General features: G+C 45.5%; 1 protein-coding gene across 6 annotated transcripts in view; it reads left to right on the plus strand.

Annotated features, from left to right (window-relative positions):
* Positions 1–24,125, plus strand: part of DOCK11 (dedicator of cytokinesis 11) — an 87,799-nt gene that overhangs the window by 42,057 nt on the left and 21,617 nt on the right. For 3 of the 6 annotated variants that reach the window (XM_065643639.1, XM_065643643.1, XM_065643644.1), the window contains 20 exons: positions 368–454; positions 1,664–1,753; positions 3,227–3,345; positions 5,574–5,643; positions 5,721–5,846; positions 6,401–6,472; positions 6,935–7,081; positions 7,588–7,671; positions 8,079–8,190; positions 11,332–11,510; positions 13,531–13,647; positions 14,359–14,434; positions 14,750–14,853; positions 16,836–16,947; positions 17,120–17,186; positions 17,973–18,020; positions 18,223–18,294; positions 18,534–18,676; positions 19,348–19,463; positions 21,303–21,440. In XM_065643639.1, coding sequence (XP_065499711.1) covers positions 368–454; positions 1,664–1,753; positions 3,227–3,345; positions 5,574–5,643; positions 5,721–5,846; positions 6,401–6,472; positions 6,935–7,081; positions 7,588–7,671; positions 8,079–8,190; positions 11,332–11,510; positions 13,531–13,647; positions 14,359–14,434; positions 14,750–14,853; positions 16,836–16,947; positions 17,120–17,186; positions 17,973–18,020; positions 18,223–18,294; positions 18,534–18,676; positions 19,348–19,463; positions 21,303–21,440 — 2,079 coding nt within the window. The remainder of the gene's footprint in view (positions 1–367; positions 455–1,663; positions 1,754–3,226; positions 3,346–5,573; positions 5,644–5,720; positions 5,847–6,400; positions 6,473–6,934; positions 7,082–7,587; positions 7,672–8,078; positions 8,191–11,331; positions 11,511–13,530; positions 13,648–14,358; positions 14,435–14,749; positions 14,854–16,835; positions 16,948–17,119; positions 17,187–17,972; positions 18,021–18,222; positions 18,295–18,533; positions 18,677–19,347; positions 19,464–21,302; positions 21,441–24,125) is intronic. The other 3 variants (XM_065643640.1, XM_065643642.1, XM_065643645.1) reach the window with 3 other exon arrangements.

A 24,125-nucleotide genomic window follows, 5' to 3' on the forward strand; every position in this document is an offset into this window, starting at 1 on the left:
TCTGCTCAGCTGGAAAGATCTCTACTGCAGGGCAGCCCCTGAAGCTTAAGGTTTTTAGCAGTGGGAGACAGGACACTTTTAATTCCACTTTGTGTGGCTATAAGGTTTGCAGAGAATATGTTTGTGGCAGGCTGGACTGGGCTGTTGCATGTGGTTCAGAGCAGGAGCGTGGGCACATGCTCTGTGTGCACATTCTCACAGTGATGCCTTTGCCCTGCCACGGCTGCAATGAGGTCACTGGTGTTTGCATTGGGGAGGGTCCCTTTCTTCTACCCCAACCTGTACCTTCTGACCAGGTGGCTGTCTGCACAGAGCCACCGTCTCACCACTGTCTGAAACCAAGTACTTGAATGTTGTCTGTTTGCAGCAGCCCAGTGTGGATGCAAAATGGGTGGATGGAGCAAAGCCACTGTTTAAAGTCAGAATCCATTTGGATTCGACCATTTACACCCAGGTGAGTTGAGCACTTTGTTCTTAAAGACTTTCAACACAAAAGCAGAGGAAACAATTGCTGTATCTCTACTACTGCTGTGCCATAGGTGCTGTGGGAAAGAGGTACCTGTGTTTGCAGAGCAGCACTGAGATGCTTCTGCAGCAGCAGGTCTGGGATTACTTGCAGGAATCTGCTCCCTTGTCTAGATGTGATGAGACAGTTGTGTGTGTGAATGAACCTAGGGAGAGGCTGATGTTTTCTTAGCTAATTGCACTGTAACTGGCAAGACCAAGGAAACATTTGAGCAAATGACCTGTTTTGATCATGCAAGAGAGAGAAGAACTGGTAGAAATGGCAGGTTTCCCCAAATACTAGACTGTTTATTAAGTTTAGGAAAAAAATCTTTTCTGACAACAGCAGACACAAGAAAACAAGAGTCCCAGCTTCCCTTCGAAACCAGTTCAGGCAGTCTTACCAAGTCTTCATGTGTTCTGTGATCTTATGGTAGTGATGGACTTTGCCAAGCTTCATGTGATGTGCAGCAAAGATCCCCAGCACGTGCTCTGGGGCACCTCCTGTCAGCGCCGCTCATGGGGAAATGCCCCTGACAGGGCTTGTTGTTCTGTGCTGGACGGAATCACCTGCATTTACATTCACAGCAACTGGATTTCAGCATCATCTAAGTCTGTTTTAAGGTCTTACTGATTCTGTACAGCACTGAGAGCAGCACAGTAGTTCCACTCCTCACCAAATTACATTCCCAGATGCTTTTCAGAGTTAAGTAACCCAGTGATTGAATTTAACCTTGGAAGAGGAGGGAGAGGAATGGGAAGGAGACTCTGCCTCAGATGGACGGTAGGAGGTGGGTGAGGCAGCTGGGATAGGAGGGCTCCTGCTTCTCCAGACCAGTGTTGGATGGACACTGTGATTCAGGGTAGTGCAACTACAGGAGAATTTTAAGACTGCTGGCAGTTTTGTGCTTAATCTCAAGATTAGTTGGGAGCCAGGGGATGGGCAGTGGCTGGGTGCATTGGAAAGGGCAGGGAGCAGTACTGTAGCGCTGGGAGATGGCAACTGGGGACCAAGAGTGCCACTAGTGGTGACATGGGGCTTGCTAGAGACATGGCCCACAGCCACAGGTATGTCAGCAGATTTTTGGGTGTGTGCTGCAGAGTACAGGTTGGCAAACATTGAGGCTGCTGCATTTAACTTGTTTTTCTTCTCTTCCAGGACATGCACTTACACAAATTCTTCCAGTACTGCCAGCTGGTTCAGGGGGGAGCTAAGGAAGTCCCAGGAGAGCTCATTAAATACCTAAAGGTGAACAGTTCCCGTCGGTGGGCTTTGTTGGTATTTTTACAGACCACCAGTAAATACCCAGACCCCTGCCCTTCAGGAGCACACAATGGCTGCAGCACTGGGACCTGTGCATTGTGCAGGACCCTTACCTTTGCTTACTGACACAACATCTGCTGTCTGTGTGCTGCTTCCCACCGCCTTTCACAGTCAATAAGTAGTCAGCATCGCTCTGCCGTGCGGGTGACAAACCCTCCTCTTGGTGGGCTTGCACACTCCTCCTGCCCTAGATCTGATTCAAACCTTCAAACTGTAGCACAATCCCATGTTTTCAGGAATTTATCCATTCAAAACAGGATTTTTTTTCAGGCTGAAAAAGATCTGTGATATTATCAATTAGTTAAATTTGACCGCAGATGACCTGTGACCCAGACCCAGCTTTTTGGCAATCACTGTGGCATGAGTAAGGGCCTCAGTGCAGGTCCAGCAAAGGCTTCTTCAGGGAATATATTTCTTGGCTGTTTACTGTCCTTGTTTCCTCCCATGACTGCCTCTTTTTCAGAGTGCTGCCATAGCAACAGCTCCGCTTCCAGCGGTGGGGATTTATCACCACAAAGTTATTGGATGTGTTTCAGATAACGTATAAATATTTTAAGAAATAGAAATAACAGGAGGTTTTGAGGCCAAGCTCTAAAAAGAACAGTTACTTTTTTGTGAGCATTTCGCGAAGGGGCTGGGTAGGTCCCAGCCCTTCCCAGCCACAGCGACCTCGCTGCAGCCTGCAGGCCAGGAGATGTTTACGTGGGAACCACACGTGAGGGCTTCTTACCACCAATACCTCAATAATTTCAGCAATTTAAATACCTAGATACAAATTTAAGAACCTTTCATTAGATTTGCAGATTTGAAAACTGAAAATGAAACGCACTGTCTTTCCTAGACTCATATAATGAGATTCAGGCAAAAGAGGTCTGTGAGATGCATGGAGGGTGTATGCACCAGGTGATCTTGACCTTCACCAAGTCACTTAAATCCCATTTCCAATAGCAAGCTATGCCCTTTGGAGAAAAGTCTCACTGCAAGTCATCAACCATCAGGTTTCCATGCTCCAAAGGCATTTGTGAAAATGGGACTTATTCTCTTCAGAGAACTGTCACAAGAGACAAGAAGAGTTGGGAGCAAAACTTCAGGCTTAAATTTTGGGTTATTGGGGTCAAATCATAGCATGTGGCCTCTAATTAACTCATAGGAGGATTAACACCTGCCAGGAGTGATACATGTAGCTCCCCCAAGGCATGCAGCTGGGATCTGGCAGCTGGAAGGCAAGCAGCAAGTACTGCTATGGGTCCGAGTTGTCTTGTCCCTTGGCATGCTGAAGCCCATACCCTGAAGCATTTGCTAATGCCTGTCCTATTGCCACAGAAATGTCTGTGCACTGTAAATATTTAACATCTGCAAAATGTTGAACTAAAAGTGTGTTTTGAACATTTGTTTTAGTGTTTGCACGCCATGGAGATCCAAGTAATGATTCAGTTTCTACCTGTAATTCTTATGCAACTATTTAGAGTCCTTACAAATGTGACCCAGGAAGATGAAGTAGCTGTCAACTGCACTATGTGAGTATCTGGTGAACTATCCAGTTTTCTCCAGTTACAAACACAAAGCCACAAACTACAGTGCAAAGCAGGGTGTGGTTTCCCAGTACAAGGTGCTAAGTGGCAGCATTGCCTGTCCACTGCTGCTGGCTCCCTTGCTGTAAAACACCAGCTGCTGGCTTCTCCTGGCACATCTGGAGCAGCATGGGGCCCTTGTCCTGGGAGCTGCATTAGGAAAAATGTGGTATTTTAAATATCGTCCTGTTTTTGTTTTTTTTTCTTTTGTGGTTTTTTGTTTGTTTTTCCAAAGAAAAGGGGTTTGTGGGAAGCCAAATTATTGGGGTGTCAAAAGGCTTCAGAGCTCCCAGACACATCCCAGCTGCAGACAGCAGATGTGGCTTCCGTGTGGGAGCGATGCACTGGTCTCATCCCTGCACACCAGTCCCTTGTGTCAGAGGTATTACTAAATATCCCCTGGTGCTGGGTGTGTTATGCTGTTCAAGTAGCCACTACATCCATGTTGGCTCAGAACATACAGCCAGAAGCGGGTTTGTTTAGTGATGCTCTGCTGTGCCTGCAGCCCCAAGAGGGCAGCACCGACCAGGACCTGGTCCCCACAGAAAGCTTCTGCTGTCTGCACGCTTGTGCAGGGCCCAAAGGGAGCAAGAGGCGCAAAAGTATCTTTGCTGCCTAGCTCTGGCCGTGACACCCCTTAAATTGATGGATACACTCATTAAAACATCCATCTTCCTCCCGTGGTTCATCCTTGATGAAGTGCTGCAGTGCAAAGGGAGATGCTGGATGCCACTCCGTGGAATTCTTCCTCTGACTCCAGCAGGCTCTGTGCATCCATGTACCAAAAGCATCTCGCTCCCATGAAAGCAGAGGTTGGAGCCTGAGCCCTGGTCCCTCAAGGATGCGAGGCCCATTGCAATCACAGTCCTATACTGTGTGGTGCAGGTTGTGGAGACTTCTCCTGTGTGGAGCACTCTAATCCCACTTGGCTTGAATCAGCAGAGGGCAAGGACAGGGGAACAAGTGGCCTCCACTACCTGCTGGGTAACCAGCTCCCATCCTCACTTCCAGAGACTTTTTTTTCAAAGTGTGGCCTGATGCTTTCCAGTTCATCAGTAGCTTTCTGTTTAATGACAACTGTTTTCTCATCCAGACTTTCAGAGTGGAATTTAAAACTCAATTTATCTGATAAATGACTTGTAAGCTCCTCTCTGTGGTTTGGCCTGTGGGGTCTGTGACAATGTGTAATAGTTTGTTGTTCCCTCTGTCTGGGACTGGAATGTAAATCCCCAATGTTGGCTGGGGAAACCAGGCGCTGGCTGCCTTCATTAGCGGCCTGGAGCACTTCCAGAGGGCTGGCATGTTCTCCAGGGTCTGCCTGTCCTGAGTGAACTGCAAGGCAACAGCCCAAAAATAATCCAGTGCATGTAACAAGCAGCAAATTTTGCAAATTCAGTAAAAAAGAGCCTTCCAGAATTAATATGTTCAGGGGATGCAAGAAGATATCGGAATTAAATAATGATGGAGAATTTTTTCTTCCCTTCTCAACAGAGATTCTGTAGGGTTTTGTGTTCATTTTGCAGACTTGGTGGAGTACTACAGTAGTTGTCACTTGTTTCATCATTAGGAAAGGGCTCCCAGTAAGAATGGACTCAACACATGATCAGCTGTACAGTGTGGATGAATTTGTAGCATGTGCAGGAGGGGAAAACGGGCTGGTTCTCCATATAGCAAGTCCATAGATGCAGCCAAAGAGAATGGGGCGCAAAGCAGATTAACTTAATATTTTTGGTTTTGGCTTATCTAACACCTGAGCACTATTCAGGTGCCTAATGTTCACTGCAATATGAATTTAGCTAGCTGTAGGCTTTAATCCTGGCAGGCCAAAGAAGAGGATATGTCCCCCACAGAGAAATGCTCCATCTCAGCTGCTTGCACAGGGAGCCTGGAGCATTGAAGGCGCTGGTCTGGGCAACACCTGATCTGGCACCAAAGTGGAGAAGAGGCTTTGACCACCTCAGCTCTGAGCACTCTGTCAAGGGGCTGTGCTTGTGGCAGCCACAGGAGCTGTGAGGGATGCCAGCCGGCGAGTACTGGCTCTCTGCAAATCAGGCTGTGCCAGCGGTGAGGCTTTTGGGGCTGAACAGGATAGGACACAGATGGTGTCTACTTTCATGAGCAGGAGGAACTTGCCCTTGCATTGCGTGCTGAACACAAACCACATTTCTCCTCAGGGTTCTTCTGCACATCGTGTCCAAGTGCCATGAAGAAGGTCTAGACCACTACTTGCGCTCCTTCATAAAGGTCAGTCATGACACACCGCTCTGCAAAACTCCCTGCTGGGAGCAGGCACACTGCTGACGCTGTTCCTCTTGCCTCAGTACGTCTTCCGAGCTGAAAAACCCAGTGTCGCACAGGCGAAGATGACCCATGAAATCCTGGTCCTTTCCATGGCCACCATCCTGAAGCTGTCGGCAGATTTTCTAGCCATCAATAAGCTACTCAAGGTGAAGTATTGGCAGTACTTGGCTGCCAAGGGTGCAAGGGAGGAAAAGAGGTTCTGGTGTAAAGCACAACACTTCTACCCATCCAAACCCACCTCAGGAGCAAAGCTACCAGGACAGCTGCTCACATCCACATCCTCGAGGTTCTCCCCTTATAGCAGAGATTAATTCTTGCAGGGAACCTGGCTGTGTTAAGGCTCACGGCAGGACACAGCAAAGGGCTTTTTGTTTTGCCAGTTTTATCTATTTTCTCCACGCCACACATGAAGGGTGGCTCACTGAGTTTCCACCCCTCTGGGCCTTTATAGGGATTGCACTCCAAACTCTGCTGGCTCCTTGCAGGGCACACCGGGGTGCAGAGGGGATGGTGTTATTCCCACCCCAAGACTGGCAGGACTCCTGCAAATGTACCCATGCCAAGCCCCCTGTGCAAGCTGAGCCGTGCTTTAAAAATGCCATTTGAATTTGAGCTTTCCATCCCACATTGCTGCTTCCCCACATAGTCAAACATGTTTGATCCTGCTGAGAAAAATGATAGTATTCTTTGTTCATTCTAGTACTCGTGGTTTTTCTTTGAAGCCCTGGCGAAGTCAATGGCAATGTACTTACTGGAAGAAAACAAAATCAAGGTAAAAATAAATTTGTTGGATGCTGCATTACAGAGCCATCACAAACAAACTCTCCTCCAAAAGTTTGTCTGAAAAACTGTGTAACTTGTTATGTAAAAAAACCCCTCACAAGCTGAACAGCTAGCCAGATCTTTCCCTTTTTCCCGCTTTACTTTTCCCTTCTTCCTCTTTTCGCTCTCAACTGTAATTTAAAAATTCCAGATCTCCTTATGGCTGCATGAGGCATATGGAGATCTGGAATTTTTAAATGACAGTTGAGAGCGAAAAGAGGAAGAGTGAAAGTGGGCTTGCACAGCCTCCTTTTCTGTTACTAGCTACTGCAGTTTCAGCCAGTACTTTCTTTGTGCCAATGTTTTATTAAGAAACAACATAAACAAATGCTAAAAGGAACTTGTGCCTGCGCGCGGTTCTCCCCAGCTGTTTGCTTGCAGCACTGAGCGTGGGACGTGCTTTTGGTTTCAGCTGCCCAGAGGCCAGCGGTTCCCCGACTCCTACCAGCACGCCCTGCATTCCTTGCTGCTCGCCATCATTCCTCACGTGACCATTCGCTATAATGAAATCCCCGAAGAGTCCAGGAATGTCAACTTTAGCTTGGCCAACTTCCTGAAGGTCAGCAGTTTATTTCCTTCTCCCAGGCTTTTATCAGAGGAAAAAAACAAACAAACAAACAAAATTGCAAACAATCTATCAAACAAACAAAGCCACAAACAATTATAAATAAGCAGCAAGCAAACAAATGTGTTTGTACTTCATCACTGAAGAAACTGAAGAGATGATGAAAACTCTGGAGGGGATAAGCCTTCCTAGGAAAGAAACTTTCTGAGAGAGAGTGTGATACTCTATATGTTATCTAGGGTTTTCAGTCACGCCTAGCAACTGTTCAAAACCTGAGAAGAAATACATGTGCTCTCTTTTTAAGTATTTCTGTTGTCCACTGGGGAGTTAAGTGATGTCATCCAAATAATTTCAGAGAAACAGAATCAAGGATGTTTTGGAAAGTCAGCAGCAGCCCAGATGATCAAATCTGGCTGCTGGAAGGATGGTACTATGGAGATGATTTAGGATGATTGCTTTTATTTTTAACAATTGGTCACATGTTGCTATGTTTTCTCCAGCGTTGTTTGACCTTTATGGACAGAGGATTTGTTTTTAACTTGATAAATGATTACATTTCGGGATTCAGCCCAAAAGACCCTAAGGTAAGCAGTATGTTTCTTGGAAGGTGGTTTCCAGTTGTACATGTGTACAGCAATCAAAGCTCTGTAGTGATTATTTTATGTAATACTTGGAGGCCTTTCAGACACTATTCCTGCGGAGTCTTCTGGAGGCAGAGACATCTTTGTCTGGGCCAAGAGCTTTAAAACAATGCAAAGAGTCAGAACTGAAGGAGAGATATGTTAATAGTCTAGATTAAAAAGGTAAAGAAGTCCCAAGTGACAGCCGCATTCACTGACACTTAAGGGGAACAACACAAAAATTTGCCAGTTATTACTGAGTTTCACCAAACACTATTTAGATTCCCCAGTCCTTGTGCAACAAACACATTGAACTGGAAGCAAATGAGTCAAACTGAAAACATAGTTTGTGTTTGTCTTTTTTTCCTCAGCTGCTGGTTGAATACAAGTTTGAATTTCTTCAAACCATTTGCAATCACGAGCACTACATTCCTCTGAACTTACCAATGACCTTTTCTAAACCCAAGCTGCAAAGAGTTCAAGGTATGTCCTTTCTCAGGAGACTGGCTAGGGAGCTATAATTTATTAGTCTTGATGGCTTCTGACCAGATGGAATCTGATTTGGTGTCAAGGAGATTTATGTCCTGGTTAGCCTGATTTGCATTAACCTATACTGTTCTGGCTGGTTTACTCAATTTTGCTCTAGAATGATATGCAGTCAGTTTTTTCAGTATTTCCTATAGTCAAGTTTGCATGGGACTATCCAAAAGAAATTACCCCTATTTCAGTAAATACACAAATTGTGCAAGTGTAATCCTTTGTTCTCATGAGTGTCAGCATCCCCTAAGCAGGGGATTCTCTCTGGGTCCTGATTTCTCATCTCTGCTAGATAAATACAGTAAAGATTGCCAGGTTTGGGTGCTAACAGCCTGGCAAGATAAATACCAGAGAGGAGAGCGAGGTTTGGGATTCCCCCATGTGAAAACCCAGCGGATTTATTGTGATGCAGGTGAGAGGATATTTAGTTGTGCCTCAGGGTGCAGCCATACAAATCCCACAGGGGTTCCTTTTACATCCAGTTGGTAGATGCGACACAAACTGTGAAGTTTCCCTTATTTTGATATGTTTCTGACCACTCAAAGCTTTCTGGACCAGCTGCTAATCTTACACTTACATCAGTTTGGCTACTTGCCTGGCATAATTTAACAAAGTCACTGCTAGAAAAGGCTGAGAAAGAGAAAAACAGCTACAGTCCTTCCCTGTCACTTACTAGTGACATAATAACGTAAGGATGCTCTTTCTTGGTTAACATTCACTTTTGCATTTTGGGATGGTTAAACTGAAAAGCTGTAAGAGTAGCTCATCTTTCCTCCTGTGTTTTACTGTGACTAGGACCTACCAGTTGAGGTTTTATTTTTAAGGTACATATTTTAAAATAGCAATAGCTATTGTCATTCACACTCATCTCTTGACAGTAGAGCAGCCTGTCCTCAGGTTGCAGAGGTGCCTGTGCTCTGCCTGCCCAGCAGAGGCATGCACTGATGCATCTCCATTGCAAAGTTCTCTGGTTTTATGGACAGACCTGTGATTAGAGAGGACAGCAGGCTCAGAGATGCAGAGATATCCTGCTGGCATGCCTCACCTCTTTGTCAGCTTACTTGAATGAAGAGAGGGGATGTGCCAGCTCCCTACTACTCTGTTTCTGGGAAAAGAAGGAATAGCCCCCAGGAAGGTGGATAAAGACAGCTTCTGCACGCACATCGCTGTGTCCACATCCTGTTCAGTTGGAGCTTTGCATCTTGGAGCAGTTTCTCTGAAACGTCTCAAGTAACAGGGCTGGTTCCCGGTCTGTGTCCCTGCTGTCTTGCCTGGGGCACATGTGTATTTCATCAGCCAGAGCAAACCGCCGAGCTTGACATCACAACCAGCAGCACAGAACTGTTTTTGCAAATGTGTGATAGCAAAAGACGCAAGAGATTGACAGAAGCTGGGAGTTAAGCAATAGCCTTATGAATAATATTAAAGCATTATGTACTGTCCTGTTTCTCCAAGATTTAGAACATTACTTATTCCTGTATATTTTGCTCTATTTTTATTTGTCCCTTTTCATTTTACACATGAATTAGATTTTTTTTCATTTGCTGTGAAACAGTTCACTTCAGTAGGTAGGTCCAACTGGGATCACTGAATCTTCTAATGTCAAATTAAACATGCAGCTTCCAATCAACTAGCTTGTGTCCAACTAATGAGATAACTATGATGTGTGACACTTAATCATTTGCTAACATGACTAACAGTGACAGCTAGAAAATGCTGCAGATCGCTTTGTCTTTCCTCTGAATCAGACTTTCATAAACCAGTAAATGCTGCTTATGAATCAACAAACCTAAAAATACCGTTTGCAGCCACAGAGCTGTTGGAACCCTTTGGCTGGGATTTTTCAAAGATGTGTGTATGCATCCCGCCTTAGTACAGAAATAGTCTCACACCTGTGGATTTATTTTTTTTTTTTTTAAAAAAGAGTCTGAGCTGACCAAAGAGCATTTGTACCCTTTAGGGGAAGAACTCACTTTGGGGTGAGTGCCTCTGGGAGGCTTAGTGCCAAAATGCAACAGTCAAATGGTGTCTGTTGTGGTTCTGGTTAGACATACGGATTGCCTGATGGAGATAATGGTGTCAGGGCAAGGTCATTTGTAGCAGCCCAAGTGCACACACATCCTGCGCTGAAATCTGTGTCTCTGTCACTTCTCTGCTGCATTATCCAGGCAAGTCAGTGAAAATGATGCCTTATCCTCGTAGCAGCCGCTCCTTTGATCACCGTATATAGCCTGAATCTGAGACACAGGGTACAAGTCAACCAAGGTCATAAGGTACTGAGCTGCCTTTCTCCTGGCAGTTGGTGCAGCTTTTAAGGAGCTTTTTTTCCATATCTGCTAGTGGGAAGCTGAGGGAGTCTCACAGTTTCTGGCAAGCAGCTGCCCAGAACCCTGTCCTGCCTCTCTGGTCCTTACAGTGGAGCTGGCAAGCCCGGCTGTGCAAACTGCTGGAGGATGCAGTAGCGATCACTTGTTGCTACATCCTTGTTTGCATCCCTCATCCCAGCAGGAGTATTTGCCTTTTCTCTGCTCTCTGACCTGGTGAGAAGGAATGCAGATTGCACAGAGGGTGTGGAACAAGCTGCAGAGGCACTGCCAGGGCTGGGCCACCGTGATAAAACCACCATCTCCACTGCCCATCACCACCCTCATAGCTGCTCTGTGGGGATTAGCACCTCCGCTGCCTGGGCAGTTGGGGGATTTACAGGATCACCCTCAGTCAGGAGCAAAGCAACCCTCAGGCAGTAAGTCATGCCGTCTTTTCCCGTTTCATCCACCTCTGGCTTTTACTCTTCAGAGCATTACGCTTTGCAAAGCATCACACTGCACAAATCCCTCATTTAGATGCTGCTGAAGTGATGAGGGCTGAAATTAATTACCTGGAAGATGCCAAGTTCTTTGATATGACTTAACTCAGTGGTGGAGAAAACTGTAGTCAGTTCAGGCTTTATTAAAATATCAGTGCACTGTAGGAGAGAGAGTGATGAACCATACTCGAAGACTGTTTTGTCTTATGTGACCACTATGTCTTGCTCTGAACAGACCCCTGGAACGATTCACTTAACCATTGTCTTGCTGTTTCTTTCAGATGTAAATCTTGAATACAGCTTAACTGATGAGTATTGCAAGCATCATTTCCTGGTGGGGATGCTTCTCAGAGAAGCCTCTGTTGCCTTGCAGGACAACTACGATATCAGATATACAGCCATCTCAGTCTTAAAAAATCTCCTGATAAAGCATGCCTTCGACAACAGATACCAGCACAAGGTCAGGCATATTTTGTTGGCTTTTAAAAATAATATTATTGAATTTTGTGAAAAAAAAAAGAGCACGTGTCAGAGTTTTAGATCTTGTGTGGTACACTAAGGGTATTCTCTTTATTTTTTAGGGAGCTGTTGTAAGTAACTGGTTGTTATGGCATTACAGTAATAGCTCTGAGAAATTATGTAGGGACACAAACAATGCCATCAGATAACTGCAGCACTCTTATTCATGCAGAGCATTTAGATAATAAAACCCTGAGCCATTAAGGAACTTGAAAGTGTCATTAGCCAAGAGGCTGTTTAACAAAATTAAGCAACATCAATGTTCTTCTGGTCTTGAACGTAAATTAATATCCTGCATTAATATGCTATAATTAGGAAACAGGACTGATTTCTGTTACAAGTCAGCTGCATGTTTTACTAATCAGTGAATCAGAAGAGAGGATCTGTGGATTCTCATGAGATGCCGGGTTTCCGCCGGGTAGTTTTCAGCCTTCTTTGGTCAGAGGCTCAGTGTGTGGTGATGCTGAAAGAGCCTTGGGATGGGCTTGTTTTCTTTCTTGATGCTGCTCTCTGCTGGCCCATGTCCTTGAAAGTGCTGAGCTACCTGTGCAGACCTACCTGTCCTTGCTCTAGGCTGAAAACATGCCTATCTAGAGTTCAGCTCTTTGAATTGCCCTTAGTGTGCTGCATTCCTGGGATTTATCTGGGAATGTGGGTAGCCTCCTGGACACGAAGAGTGGGAGAAGTGACCCAAATGTGCTCTGGGCTCCTGCCTTCTGCATGGACCCAGAGCCAGCTCCTCTCCTTTCCTCTCCTCTCATTTTCTCCCTTCTCTGCCCATTTGGAAGGGCTGAGCAGGAGCTGGACTTGCTTTTCTCTGCAGTGAGGATCCTCGGTGACTTGCACTGCCTGGAAACAAAGCTGCGACCTGTGGTAGTTGGCCAGACTTGATCTTTAAGGAGAGATTTGCCAGCTTTCTGTCAGACTGAGCCAGAGGCAGCCTGTTTCTGCACTCCTGGGGTGCCTGAAAACCCTCACACTAATTCAGGAGCTGTTTGCCCCCTCAGTATGCAGCACAATTCCTGCCTCCCCAAAAACATCACTGGCTTTAAAATTGTCCCACTGGATTTTTGTACGTGTGTTGTGCTCCTGGCTGCATAAGCAGGAAACTGCCTGGAGCCAGGGCAGGATGCTCAGCTCGTGTCCCAAGAGACCAAAGCGAAAAAACCATGTCACGGGCAGGACAGGCTGAGTGTGGCAGGGTCTGGTGCTGCAGTCTCCCCCCAGCCAAGGAAACCCCAGCTCCATCAATGGCTGAGAGAGGGTTTTTTCAACCCCTGGGTATTTTCAATATTTTTTTAATCTTTTATCATACTGAATCAGAAGAAAAAACTGAACTCTTGTATCAGTTAAAACATGCCATTCAATTCATAAACCTTTATTTTTTTAACCTTTCTATCAAGTCCAGAATAATAAATTTTTAACAAAAAAGAAGTGGATATTAGAGAGCCCTGCATCATCCCAACCCTGTCCAGTTTTGATCTGTATCCGTTAATTCAAATTAATCTGTTCCTACAAACTGTTTTACCTAGAAGCATTTGCTATGGAGAATTCCTGACTGGAAGCAATAGCCAGCACTAGGCAAGGAGCAAATGTTTTTATTTCGTTGCTCTTGGGTGTTGCATTTGAAAATCAAGCCATGTGAGTGAAGTGTCTGTCAAAGAGTTAGGAAATCCGGGATTTAGTTTGTCACACATCCTGTATGACTGGGAATGTTACTCAGCCCCCAAAATCCCTGAATTCTCCAAACTTTCTGCTAGAAGGGTAATACCCACCTGGCAGCTCTGGAAGTGGAGATGAGAAGCCAAGCCAATCCATGTACTCAGACACCCTACAAAGTGTGTAACAACAACAACGACAACAAAAACAACAGTATATATATTTTGGCTCCAGATTTTCCATTTTTTACCCTATTGAAAGCCTGGGCTCTTACCTACATTTTTCTCCCTGTCTTTTTTCAGAACCAGCAGGCAAAAATAGCCCAGCTGTACCTGCCGCTGTTCGGGCTGCTGCTGGAGAACCTGCAGCGCGTGGCCAGCCGCGAGGCGCTCTACTCCTGCGCCGCCGCCTCCAGCCCCGTGAGTAAAGCCCAGCGAAGCCTCTTTGCCTTCCTCCTCCACCCTCCTCTCCCACACACCCCTGTGCGACTTCCACTGCCCACAGCCAGGCTCAGCTGCAGAACTAAGTGTGTTTTCCTTCTCCCCACAGCCCCAAAATGTGCTTGTTTCTTTTAATTTCGCTTTTCCGGTGACTTTGTTCTGTCTGCAGCACTGGGTACAATGTCTCTGCCCCCTTTTGCTTGCTGTCGTTTAACATGTTTCTTTATGGTATGGGTAGTGCTGTCAGGTGTGGTAAGTCCCTCCAAGTGCAATGAGTTGCACCAGGGCTCAGGCTGGGACTCCAGCAGCTGATCCGAGGAGCTGCCTCTGCCTGAGGGTTTTGTGTGGTTCCCAGGCGGGCTTAGCCTTGCAGACTGGACTTTGTTCCTCCTTGTTCTGGGCAAAACAACAACAACAAAAGGCATCTGAGAAAAAAACAATTCAAAATTTCAACTCAAATGATGAAAAACAAAAGGCAAAATGCTGCTATGACTTACTTTAATATGTTCTGCTATTCTTTGTATGCCTCTCCAAGTCATTTGTCTCCTTGTTATGGAAGAAAGAAAATGGATTTTCTTCGTCTGTGTTTTAAAGCTGCTTTAATTTGCCTTTTTTTATTTCATTATTCTCTTCTGTAAGAGAATAGGTGTTATCTTCCATTGGTTACAAAAACCTTTAATTGCTTTACAGACATCCAGGGATGAATTCATATGCAGTTTTGCATCCCCATCAAACAGATCCAGCCTGATTGCAGACAAAGATCCAGGTAAATTAATTTTTCTAAACTTTAACTTTCCTATTTATTTTTAATATAACTATTTGAAAGTAACTATTACCAGCCCCCAAGACCCATTACCTACAACCTGAAATAACCATTTGCCAGAAGACCTCTCGGAGTCTGTATGCTTTTCCCCGGACATGGCATCACCCCAGTTGTCCTTTCGAGATTAATCAGCTTTCAACATGGGGTTTTGGCAGTCTCTGTCTGTGCTGTCTGATGCTGTCAGACATCACTGTCAGTGATGCACTGAAGAGTGCAGCTGCAAAGGGGTTGATTGTGAGGTTTGTTTTTTTTTCCCAGCCAGTGGAGCAGCACTTCCAAATGGCCATGCAATAAAGCGAGAGGACTCGAAAGGATCCCTGAACTCAGAGGGGGTGACCAGTTCACCAGATCAGAGTGAAAACGTAATGTATCTGGGGTTAGAAAAAATGGTGCTCACTGCACTGGTCTGTGGGCTGTGTTAAATAAGGGGAGGGAAAAGGAGTTCACTGTGGTAATGCTCTCAAAGGCCAGCTTATGAATGCCTCTGTTTGGAAACAGAGATTCATGTTTAACAGAGGAGGTCAGACTCAGGGGTCTGGTATGCTTTCTCTCTTCAAACATCTCTGAGACAAAAATATAACTGTTGACAAATTACTTATCAAAGATGAAAGGCAAAATCCGTGGGGAAAATCTTTGCTCCCATGGTGCATATATCCACACTGAGATGTGCTCCCTGTGCGTCGGTGGGTCTCAGCCTGGCCAGTGCCCAGTGCACGGTGCTGGGAACTGGTTTCCGCACACGGCTGGCAGGCAAAGCACCGTGATGTAAGATTGCCAGTGACCACTGACTTAAGAGAAGATGAGTTATTTGTAGGAGAATCACCAGAGGCTAATAACCACTGCCCCAAACCTGCACAAGGAGACTGCGGTCACATCACAAAGAGCTCAGACAGGGTGTACTCTGCTTGTTGGCAGATCGTAGGCATGGAAATCAGGTATTTGTGCAGACCAGCCTCTGGTTTTCCTCAAGGCACTTTCCAGATGTCTTGGGTTGGCATGAATCATTGATGCATCTTTAAAAACTTTGGCCCCTACAACAAGCAAGGCAAAGATTATCTGGGCTCCTGCTGGCTTTGTCCTGACAGGCTTAGGAGAGGTGGGGCCTTCGAAGCTCTCCCACATGAATCACGAAGCTACAAGACCAAGTATAGCCAAACACTTGACTATCAAACTGTTCATATTCAGCAAATCTCTGAGCATATGCTTCAACCCTGCTGGCAGCAACACCTGGCTGGGTTTGCAGAAAACGTTGCTTGCAGCTCAGCTCTTTCCACAGCTAGGCAGCCTCTTCTGTGTCCTTGAAGGCATGTTTTTCAGAGCTGTTGAAAATAGCTTTTCTGTTAGGGATTGTAATAGCCACAAAACCATTGAAAAGCAATGCCCCATGGAGGTGCACAGTTTTAACGCTGCTCTGCAGAGGCAGGCATGTTGCTTATCGCTTATTCCGCTGGAGTGAGTTGTGTGCTGACTTGATACTTTGGCACGGTCAACAGCAAAGTTCTGGCTATAGCACTGTATCTCCAGCTCTAAACTCAATGTTTAATTCTGTTTGATTATGACTCATATCTACAGCTTGTCTCAGAATAAACAACAAATAAGATCTGTGGATCGTTCTCCAGACATGTGAGGCACAGCTTTAAGAGAAGCATCCTGCTTAGAGCTTAATCGTATCCATTTGTTGGAGGATACAGCTAGGATGAGCACAGAGAATGCAAAAAAAAATGGTAAAGCTTTAGAAGTCGCATTTCCCACCACACAGTGCTCAAGCCTTTCCCACACAGATTGACTTACCAGCAGGATTTCACTTATCTTTGTCTAAGTCACTAAGCGGGAGGAAAAACGAGAGACACTTCCAAAAACCAAGGGGAAAAAAAAGTTCTTAAGCTGAAATTTCCAGGCTTTTTAGTAACTGACATTTTATTTTGAAGTGTACATCTTTAACAAAAAGTTAGATTCTTGCTTTAAACTGTGACAGCTAATGAACTATTTTGTTTGACAAGAACTGATTTCAAAAATATCTGGGAGCTTAGGCACCGCAGAGAGCAGGGGAAGTGAAAGCAGGGCCGCCGTGCGTTTTGCTGGATAAGCCAGCATTCTCTGCCCAGACATTTTTTCTTGTGTCAGAGAAGTGTTCAGCCATGCGTCCAGCATTTCCAAAGTGCCCATCACCAGATGGGCAGCAACCCTGAAAGATGAGATGTCTCCAAAGCATGTCACACATGGTGCAGTGGGGCTGCAGATGTCAGGGAACAGGAGGAATGCTGGCGCATCTGGTGTGTGCCGGGTTCGCTGCGCCCATGCACCCAGGGCCACTGGCCCACGCATCACATTCCTGTCCTTTTAGATCCGCAGAAGCTCCACGAGAAGCAGCATGTCACACTGCAGCCGCCTGGACCAGTTTGAAATCCGAACGCTCCTGATGTGCTACCTCTACATTGTGAAGATGATTTCTGAAGGTGGGTGGCTCCTGCTCACTGCGGGGCAGCCAGAAAGACAAGAAACCATCACTGGCAGTTTTGGTCTATAAGGTCCTCTGTCATTTTTTTTTTTAAATCTCAGTGCACTGTTTGTTTGTTGTTTTCTTTTTTCTTTTTTTTTTCTTTTTTTTTTTTTTTTTTTTCCTTTCAGATACTCTTTTAGCTTACTGGAACAAATTCTCACCCCAGGAGCTGATCAATGTCCTTGTGCTTTTGGAGTGAGTATCATGAAGCTACAATTCAAATACTGCATCTTTGTGTGGACAGCATTGGCCAAGAAAAAGCAATGAAAGTGATGTGCCTCGCTGGGTACACATGGTCCTGGACAGCACTAGAGGTGTCTGGCAGGATGTAATGAAATGCTCTTCCTCCCTCTGAGGAGAAATAGGTGTATGTTGAGGGAACACAGTGAAGTGGTGGTGTCCTGTGCTCAGTCCAGGCTGTGCAGAGAGTGTCCCAACACCCAGGATGAGCAGGGCTCACGGCGCACCCTCCTGCCATAACCAGCACAACCTGTGCTTTGCAGCCAGGTTGGTGGAACAGATGGGAGAGGAGACAGGGGTGGGCCATAGGGTTTGGAAATGAAGAGTGTGAGTCAAGTGCCTTGTAAATACAAACCCCAAACTCTCGTGCACAGAGGAGTGTGTCTACAGACAAGGATAGAGTAGATTTTAAGTCATAGAACCACAGAATGGTTTGGGTTGGAAGGGACCTTCAAAGCCCATCTAGTCCAAGCCCCCTGCCATGAGCAGGGACATCTGCACCCAGATCAGGTTGCTCAGAGCCCCGTCCAGCCTGGCCTGGGATGTCTCCAGGGATGGGGCATCCACCGCCTCTCTGGGCAACCTGGGCCAGTGTTTTCCTAACCTCATCATAATAAAATTCCTCATGTCTAGTCTGAATCTCTTCTCTTTCAGTTTAAAACCATTACCCCTTGTCCTGTGTTCTGGATCATTCCTGATCTGCAAGATCTGTAACAGATGCATATTTTATTTTCTTTCTAGGGTGTGTTTATTTCACTTCAGATATGTGGGGAAGAGAAATATTGCCAGGTACTGTATTCTTCCGCCCGGGGCTGAGGTAGGGGGGCCATCCCTGCGCTCCCTGCCGCAGCCAGGGCAGGAAGGGAGTGTACACAACCATGCTGGGTGAACCCACGCAGGCAGGAAACCCGCGGGGCCGGGACTCTGCTCGGCACCATGCTGCCAGTAGAGTCCCCTCACCTTAGCACCCTGCCCCTTCCCTCCCCTCCAGCTCCTGCATGAGATCCCCAGGCTCAGGCGCTCCCGGCTGCAGGTTGGCAGTGTCCCCCCCAGCCAGCTGCAGGTGAGACACCAGCTACATCTCTGCTCCCCGAGCAGCAGCACTGCTCTTTCGTTAGCTCTAGGGCCATCTGGCGCAGGCAAGACCAGGGTAGCTTGCTCATTCCCACTGGGATTGTCCAGAATAAGCCAGATTAGTGCATTGGAGGGAGGCTGGGTTTCCATCCTGGTGCCTCCTGTAATCCTGTTGTAGTGTGGCTGCTGCTGCTCGTCCAAACCCGCAGTCTTCGCTTCCCCTTGCAGGGTGCATGATGCCTGGTTATCCAAGCACACGGGAACTGATAGGAAATCCCAGACGATGCCAGCGCTCCGCAGCAGAGCTGGGGGGATGCAGGTGCGGCTCCAGCATCTGGGCAGCTTGGAGACCTCCTTCACACTCAACCACAGTATGTACAGCAGAGCGAGGTGGGACCGTGGAGTATAATTAGCCTACTGAAAACTGCATGTAGCCATTTTTCACATGCTGCTTGTTGCTTCAAGATACTGAAACTCTGCAGAATTACAGTGGTCACTGCCCTTCCCTACAGCATCCCTAGATTGGTTCACCAGAAAGATTTGAGCCAGCCCCTTAAAAAATCACCCCTGGGATTTAGGAGTTGTGTGACTTTTTCCTCTCGCCTGCCTCGGCTCAGCTCCTTGGCTGGGGGTGTGTGTAGGCAATGCCTTGGTTTGGGTGGTGAGCAGGGCAGGCAGGAGAGCTGCCCCGTGCAGACACCTGGGCCAGCACCTGCTCTGAGCCTCTTCACGTGCGTGAATTTTACCCCATTGAGGCACCTTGCCATTTCCCCTCTGTGGGTGCAACCTGGACACCCCATTCTCTATCTGGCTTTAAAGACAGTGAGATTAAGGGGAAGTACAAATATTGGTTTTCTTGGCTGGCATCAGGCTGATACAGCTTCTCTTAATGTAGCTGGCAAATTCAGAATCTTGCTGTTTTACCTCATCTCCCAAACCCAGTGAAGTGTGAGTGGGGGAACCTTATCCACATCAGCATTGAGATCTTGTGGGAGCTGAACTGTTGAACTCTGTTTCCTCCTGATTTGCTTTCTATCCACAGATGCAGGCACCTCAGAAGCAGATATTGTGCACCAGGCGTTACTGGAGGGCAATATTGCCACTGAAGTGTGCCTGACAGTCCTGGACACCATCTCTTTTTTCACTCAGAGTTTCAAGGTCAGCATTGAAATCAAAAGTATTGTAGAAAAGTGTGCTGTATTTCTGTACCTGTGTAGATTTTCATGATCCATTCTCCCAGAGTGGCAGATAATGGAAGGCTTTACAAAAACGAATCATTTGCAGCTTATTTTCCAAAATGCTGAGTGTTTTACGGGACCTCAGAACAATTATGCACTTACGCAATCTTGTATTTTCTTCAAAACTGCAAGACCAGTGAAAATTACATGGATGTTACAGCATGAGTGTAGGCATTACAAAAATAGAGTAAGAGGAAATGTACCTCATACAGAAAGGAGGGACTAGAGGAAAGGGAAATGAAGGTCTAGTATTCTTAGAACAGTCACTGTTTTCTACCATATGAAGGTCTAGTATTCTTAGAACAGTCACTGTTTCCTACCATAAATTGCCTAGAAGCAAGGCCCAGATTTCTTTGAATCGCTGTACATGAATGTCTCTGGGGCTGAGGTGTCCCAGCTGTCGTTACCAGCTCAGACAGGACCAGTAAGACTGGTAGAAGTCTTCTCTTCCATATAGTGATTCACACTCCTGGCAATCATTGCCATCTACAAGACTCAAAGCCTCGATGGTGAAGAGAACCCCAGACTGGCAGCAAAATTCTGAAATACTGCCCCAGAAAAGCTCTTCCTCGAAGTGTGGTTGTAGGAATCCTGATTATAGCAATGTGTCTCAAGAACAACTCTGGATTTCAGAGTAAGCACAATGAAGATTTATTTTTCGGATGGTTTGAACAACATGAAGAGAAAGGTCATCATATCCTCTGCTTCTGTTACAGAGCAAAAAAGCCATCCTGGTGCCTGTGTTAAATTACTCCTTAAAAGTCTGGCAACAGCAGAAGGATTTATGTGCAAGAGCTAAAACTTGCTTGACTTTCTCAGTTGCCTCTTTCTGAGTATCGCTGAACCACAAAACAATGTGATTTCTCAAACCACAGGATAGACTGGATTCTCTTCCGCTTTAATGGGCTTCTGCTTTGCTTTTATGGTCATACAGTGTCACCACACAAAAGTGTGCTCTGTACTGCAGTCAAAGTGCTGATGCTATTATTACTGCCAGAGTAAATGAGTTCAGTTAAAAAGTGTGGATCCTAATCTTACCCTGCTAGAAGATGTCTATAGGATGTCAAAAGACAAACCTGAGGATTGCTTGGACTGGCAATGAGATGGGCACTATTGATCTCCCATCAATATGGGGTATCCACATCCTCGTTGGGTGGCCGCTATGTGCCAGGCTTCCTGTGCAGCGGCTGCAAGGATGACAGCGGGCATGTTAACTCTGACACCAAACTGTATTAACCCTCTCCAAGTAATTCCACTTTACCATATTTCCAAAAGGTGCAAACTGTCAAAACTTCGCAGCAGCCAAGGGAAGTGTGCTGAGTTACTGCAGCTACAAATCTGTCCAGTGAAAAGATGTGATAGTCTTTTTTTTCTCTTTTGAGCTGCAAATGAAACACTTATTGAGACAAATATAAAGAAATGGAAAAAACAGTGTGATGGTTATGTTGGTAACAGCCTGTTTTGTTTAAAATAACTCTAGGGAACCAGTGAAAGTTGTACAGATTATTCAGTTAGGGTTTGGAAGTAGTGTTGCAAAAGTGATAACGTATATTTGCTCTGTTCTCTGCCAGAAAAATAGCATCTGAGCAACTAGTGTAAGTTTGTACTGGTTGCCACATTTATTGGTTATGTTTTTAGTGAAGGCCCTGATCCTTATCTGGCTTAAGAACTGATGTGATTAATTATGCAAAATTATCTCTGTCGTTCCCAGCTTTGGGCACAACATTTCTGCAAAGTAAATTCTCTTGTTGCTTTCCAGACCCAGCTTTTAAGCAACGATGGCCACAATTCGCTCATGAAAAAGGTTTTTGATATTCATCTGGCTTTTCTCAAAAATGGACAATCAGAAGCAGCTCTTAAGCATGTGTTTGCCTCTCTGAGAGCTTTCATTAGCAAGGTACGTAATACGTGACTCCAAAGGTGCAGGAGAATTTATATAGGTATGATAGAAGAGACCAGTGTGCTTAAACTCCTGTTAAACTGGTACTTTGTGCTGTTTGGAGATGTGTTTTAGAAAATAACTTCTTCATGGATTTAAAAACCCACCTAGGTTAAGTTATTTATTTCAACAATTATTTATTTTTTGTTGGGTATCAGGAAACAAGAGGAGAAATCATGAGGAATTGCTTCACTTGCCTTGGTCATGAAACTGCTGTTAAAGATTAGTATCTGACCAAAAGCTGGTGCTTCTTGAATCTTTGCCCCAAACTGTCAGTATTGCTGACAATGCTATTGCGTGAATAATGCTTGTACTGACAAGCTGCTCCTCTCCCATTGTGTTTGAAAGAGGGTAGTACTGGCTGAACCTCTTTCTACACTTTTCTGAGCCCTGTTACACAGTGAGGTGGTTTAATCCCCTGAGCTCAAGCAGCGTCAAAGCCACAGGTAACCACATAAGAGCAGTGACTGATGCTATTGCTGACATTTCCCTTTGTGCTTGTCAAAACCTGCCTATTTTCATAGGTACATTTTCAAGACCAGATGTACACGCAAACTCCACTCCTTCCAAGCTGCACGGTTATCATAAATTCAAAATGGATTAAAACCTCTCGATTACTTGGGTGCAACACTTCATTAATGAGGTAGATCCAAGTGGTGTGAGATTGCAGACAGGCAGAGCACAGTATGTCAATGATAAGCAGTGGTGTGTTACTTCCAAGGGAGGTCTTGCATGAGTTGTCGAGCAAAGCTTGACTAAGGAAAGAAACTGCTAAACTGTTTTTCAAAGATGGAAAAAGTCTGTGCTATGTACATTTTACTATAACTCCACGGCAAAGCTAAGAGCTAGTATGAGTACGTCTAGGTCTGAATTTTGGTTTGTCCTAAGCACACACATGAGGAGCAGAAAATGTAGAAGTCTTGCTATAGGCATCTGTCTGGCTCCAGACAGCATGGTCCCCTACGAGGTATTTTTCCATGGGGCTTCTTAGAAACTGCCAGATTGGCAGCTGGCACTGGCAGGAATCACTCCGTTTTTCTAGAGAGTCCAATCCATGTTTATTGCTCTACCTTTCTTTTGAGTTTGTTGCTTGCTGTGATCTGCTTAACCTTGAGATCCATCCTGATTCAGACCTGCACTCACCCCACTCAGACACAGTCTCTCTGCACATCTCTTCCCCTTATTAGTTCAAAGTTTGTTTAGCCAGAAATACTTTTTGTGCCTAGAGTAAACAAGAGACCTTCCTTGCCTCCCTGGCAAATTTTCTGTGGTTGTTTAAATGCCAAGCCAAACCTGCACACCTGCTCAACTTGATCTCACCTTCAGCCTTCAAAACCTGGAGCCCGTCAGGGGTTCCACGCTCGCTTTCCAAAATGCCGATTACAGCAACGCAGGTTGCGTTCTTAGCTGGTGCAAGAACAGTCAGCGGGTTCATTTTCTTGGATTTATGCCAGCCTCAATCCACGCCGAATTTGCTATCATGGGTCTTCAAAGATATGAAAGAATTATTTGAGTTTATTTCTCACATTTCCTGTAGGACAGGACACAGTGTTGCTTCTGTAGAAGCAAGATACAAGCCCAGAAGATGGTATCTATAAGGAAGTGTTTTCTTTGCTAACTCCATAACCACATGAGTCCCAAACTTCCTTTTAAGTCCTCTGAAGGGCTTTTCTAAGGCCCAAAGTGACAATAAAATAGCTGGAGGGATCACTGTGTTTCACAACAAGTGCAAGGATGGCATGTTTTCCCGCAAGTTTGTTTTGAACTATAAAAGCTGCATTGCTTTATTTTGGGTTGCATATCACTGTTAGCTATAAATTAGTGTTAACTACAAGAAAACCAAAAGTGAGTTATATTTTTGACACAGCTAGAGTGGACAATTCGTCATTTTTATGGCCTTTTGTAGCTAATAATTACAAGGAAAATAATCCCCCTCTTATCTAGGGTCACAGCAAATGGTTGCTGGAGGGGAAAAAACTCCCGAGATTTATTCTGCATCCCAAAATCTTTTTTAAAAATAGCTTGCTTTCTGCATTAAATCTGGTTACTTGATAGGCAAAAGACTTAAAAAAGAGAAATGTCACAAGAAAGCAAGGAACAAACAAGGTCTATAATTGCTTGCGCGTTTGGTTTTGGTTTTGGAATGAATCCTGCTTGCATGCATGTGTGCTGGGAATTAGGGAAGAAAGCTGTCTCTGTTTTACCAGCTAGGAAGATGCAACAGAAGCTAGATTGCTCTTGTTTTTATACCTTAAATTTTCTTAACATCTAAACCCTTCATTCAGACCATAACTTAGAGATTATTACATATTTACATGCTTGCGAGTGGTATTGAAATGAAGGGTTATGAAGGAAAACTTGCACAGAGGAGAGGGGACCAAGATAATTTGCGCTGAATTAAAGAGCAGCTCAGACACATGAATGTGAAAGCGATGGAAACCCCATGTAGCTGCCTGCTCTGTGCCTCAGCGTCCCTCGGTGCGCTGGCACTTGCAGGGCATGTTAGAAGCATCACAGATCCCAGACCCTGAAGGACCCAGGCAGCAGAGCCTTACTCCTCTCCTGCAACAGCTGATTAGAGATGCTTTTCCTTGTTCTGTCAGCAGTTCCCCGGACCACACCAAGCTGTGCTTTCCCTCCCCA

The sequence above is a fragment of the Caloenas nicobarica genome, chromosome 12 (genome assembly GCF_036013445.1).
Source record: "Caloenas nicobarica isolate bCalNic1 chromosome 12, bCalNic1.hap1, whole genome shotgun sequence".
Taxonomy (NCBI): domain Eukaryota; kingdom Metazoa; phylum Chordata; class Aves; order Columbiformes; family Columbidae; genus Caloenas; species Caloenas nicobarica.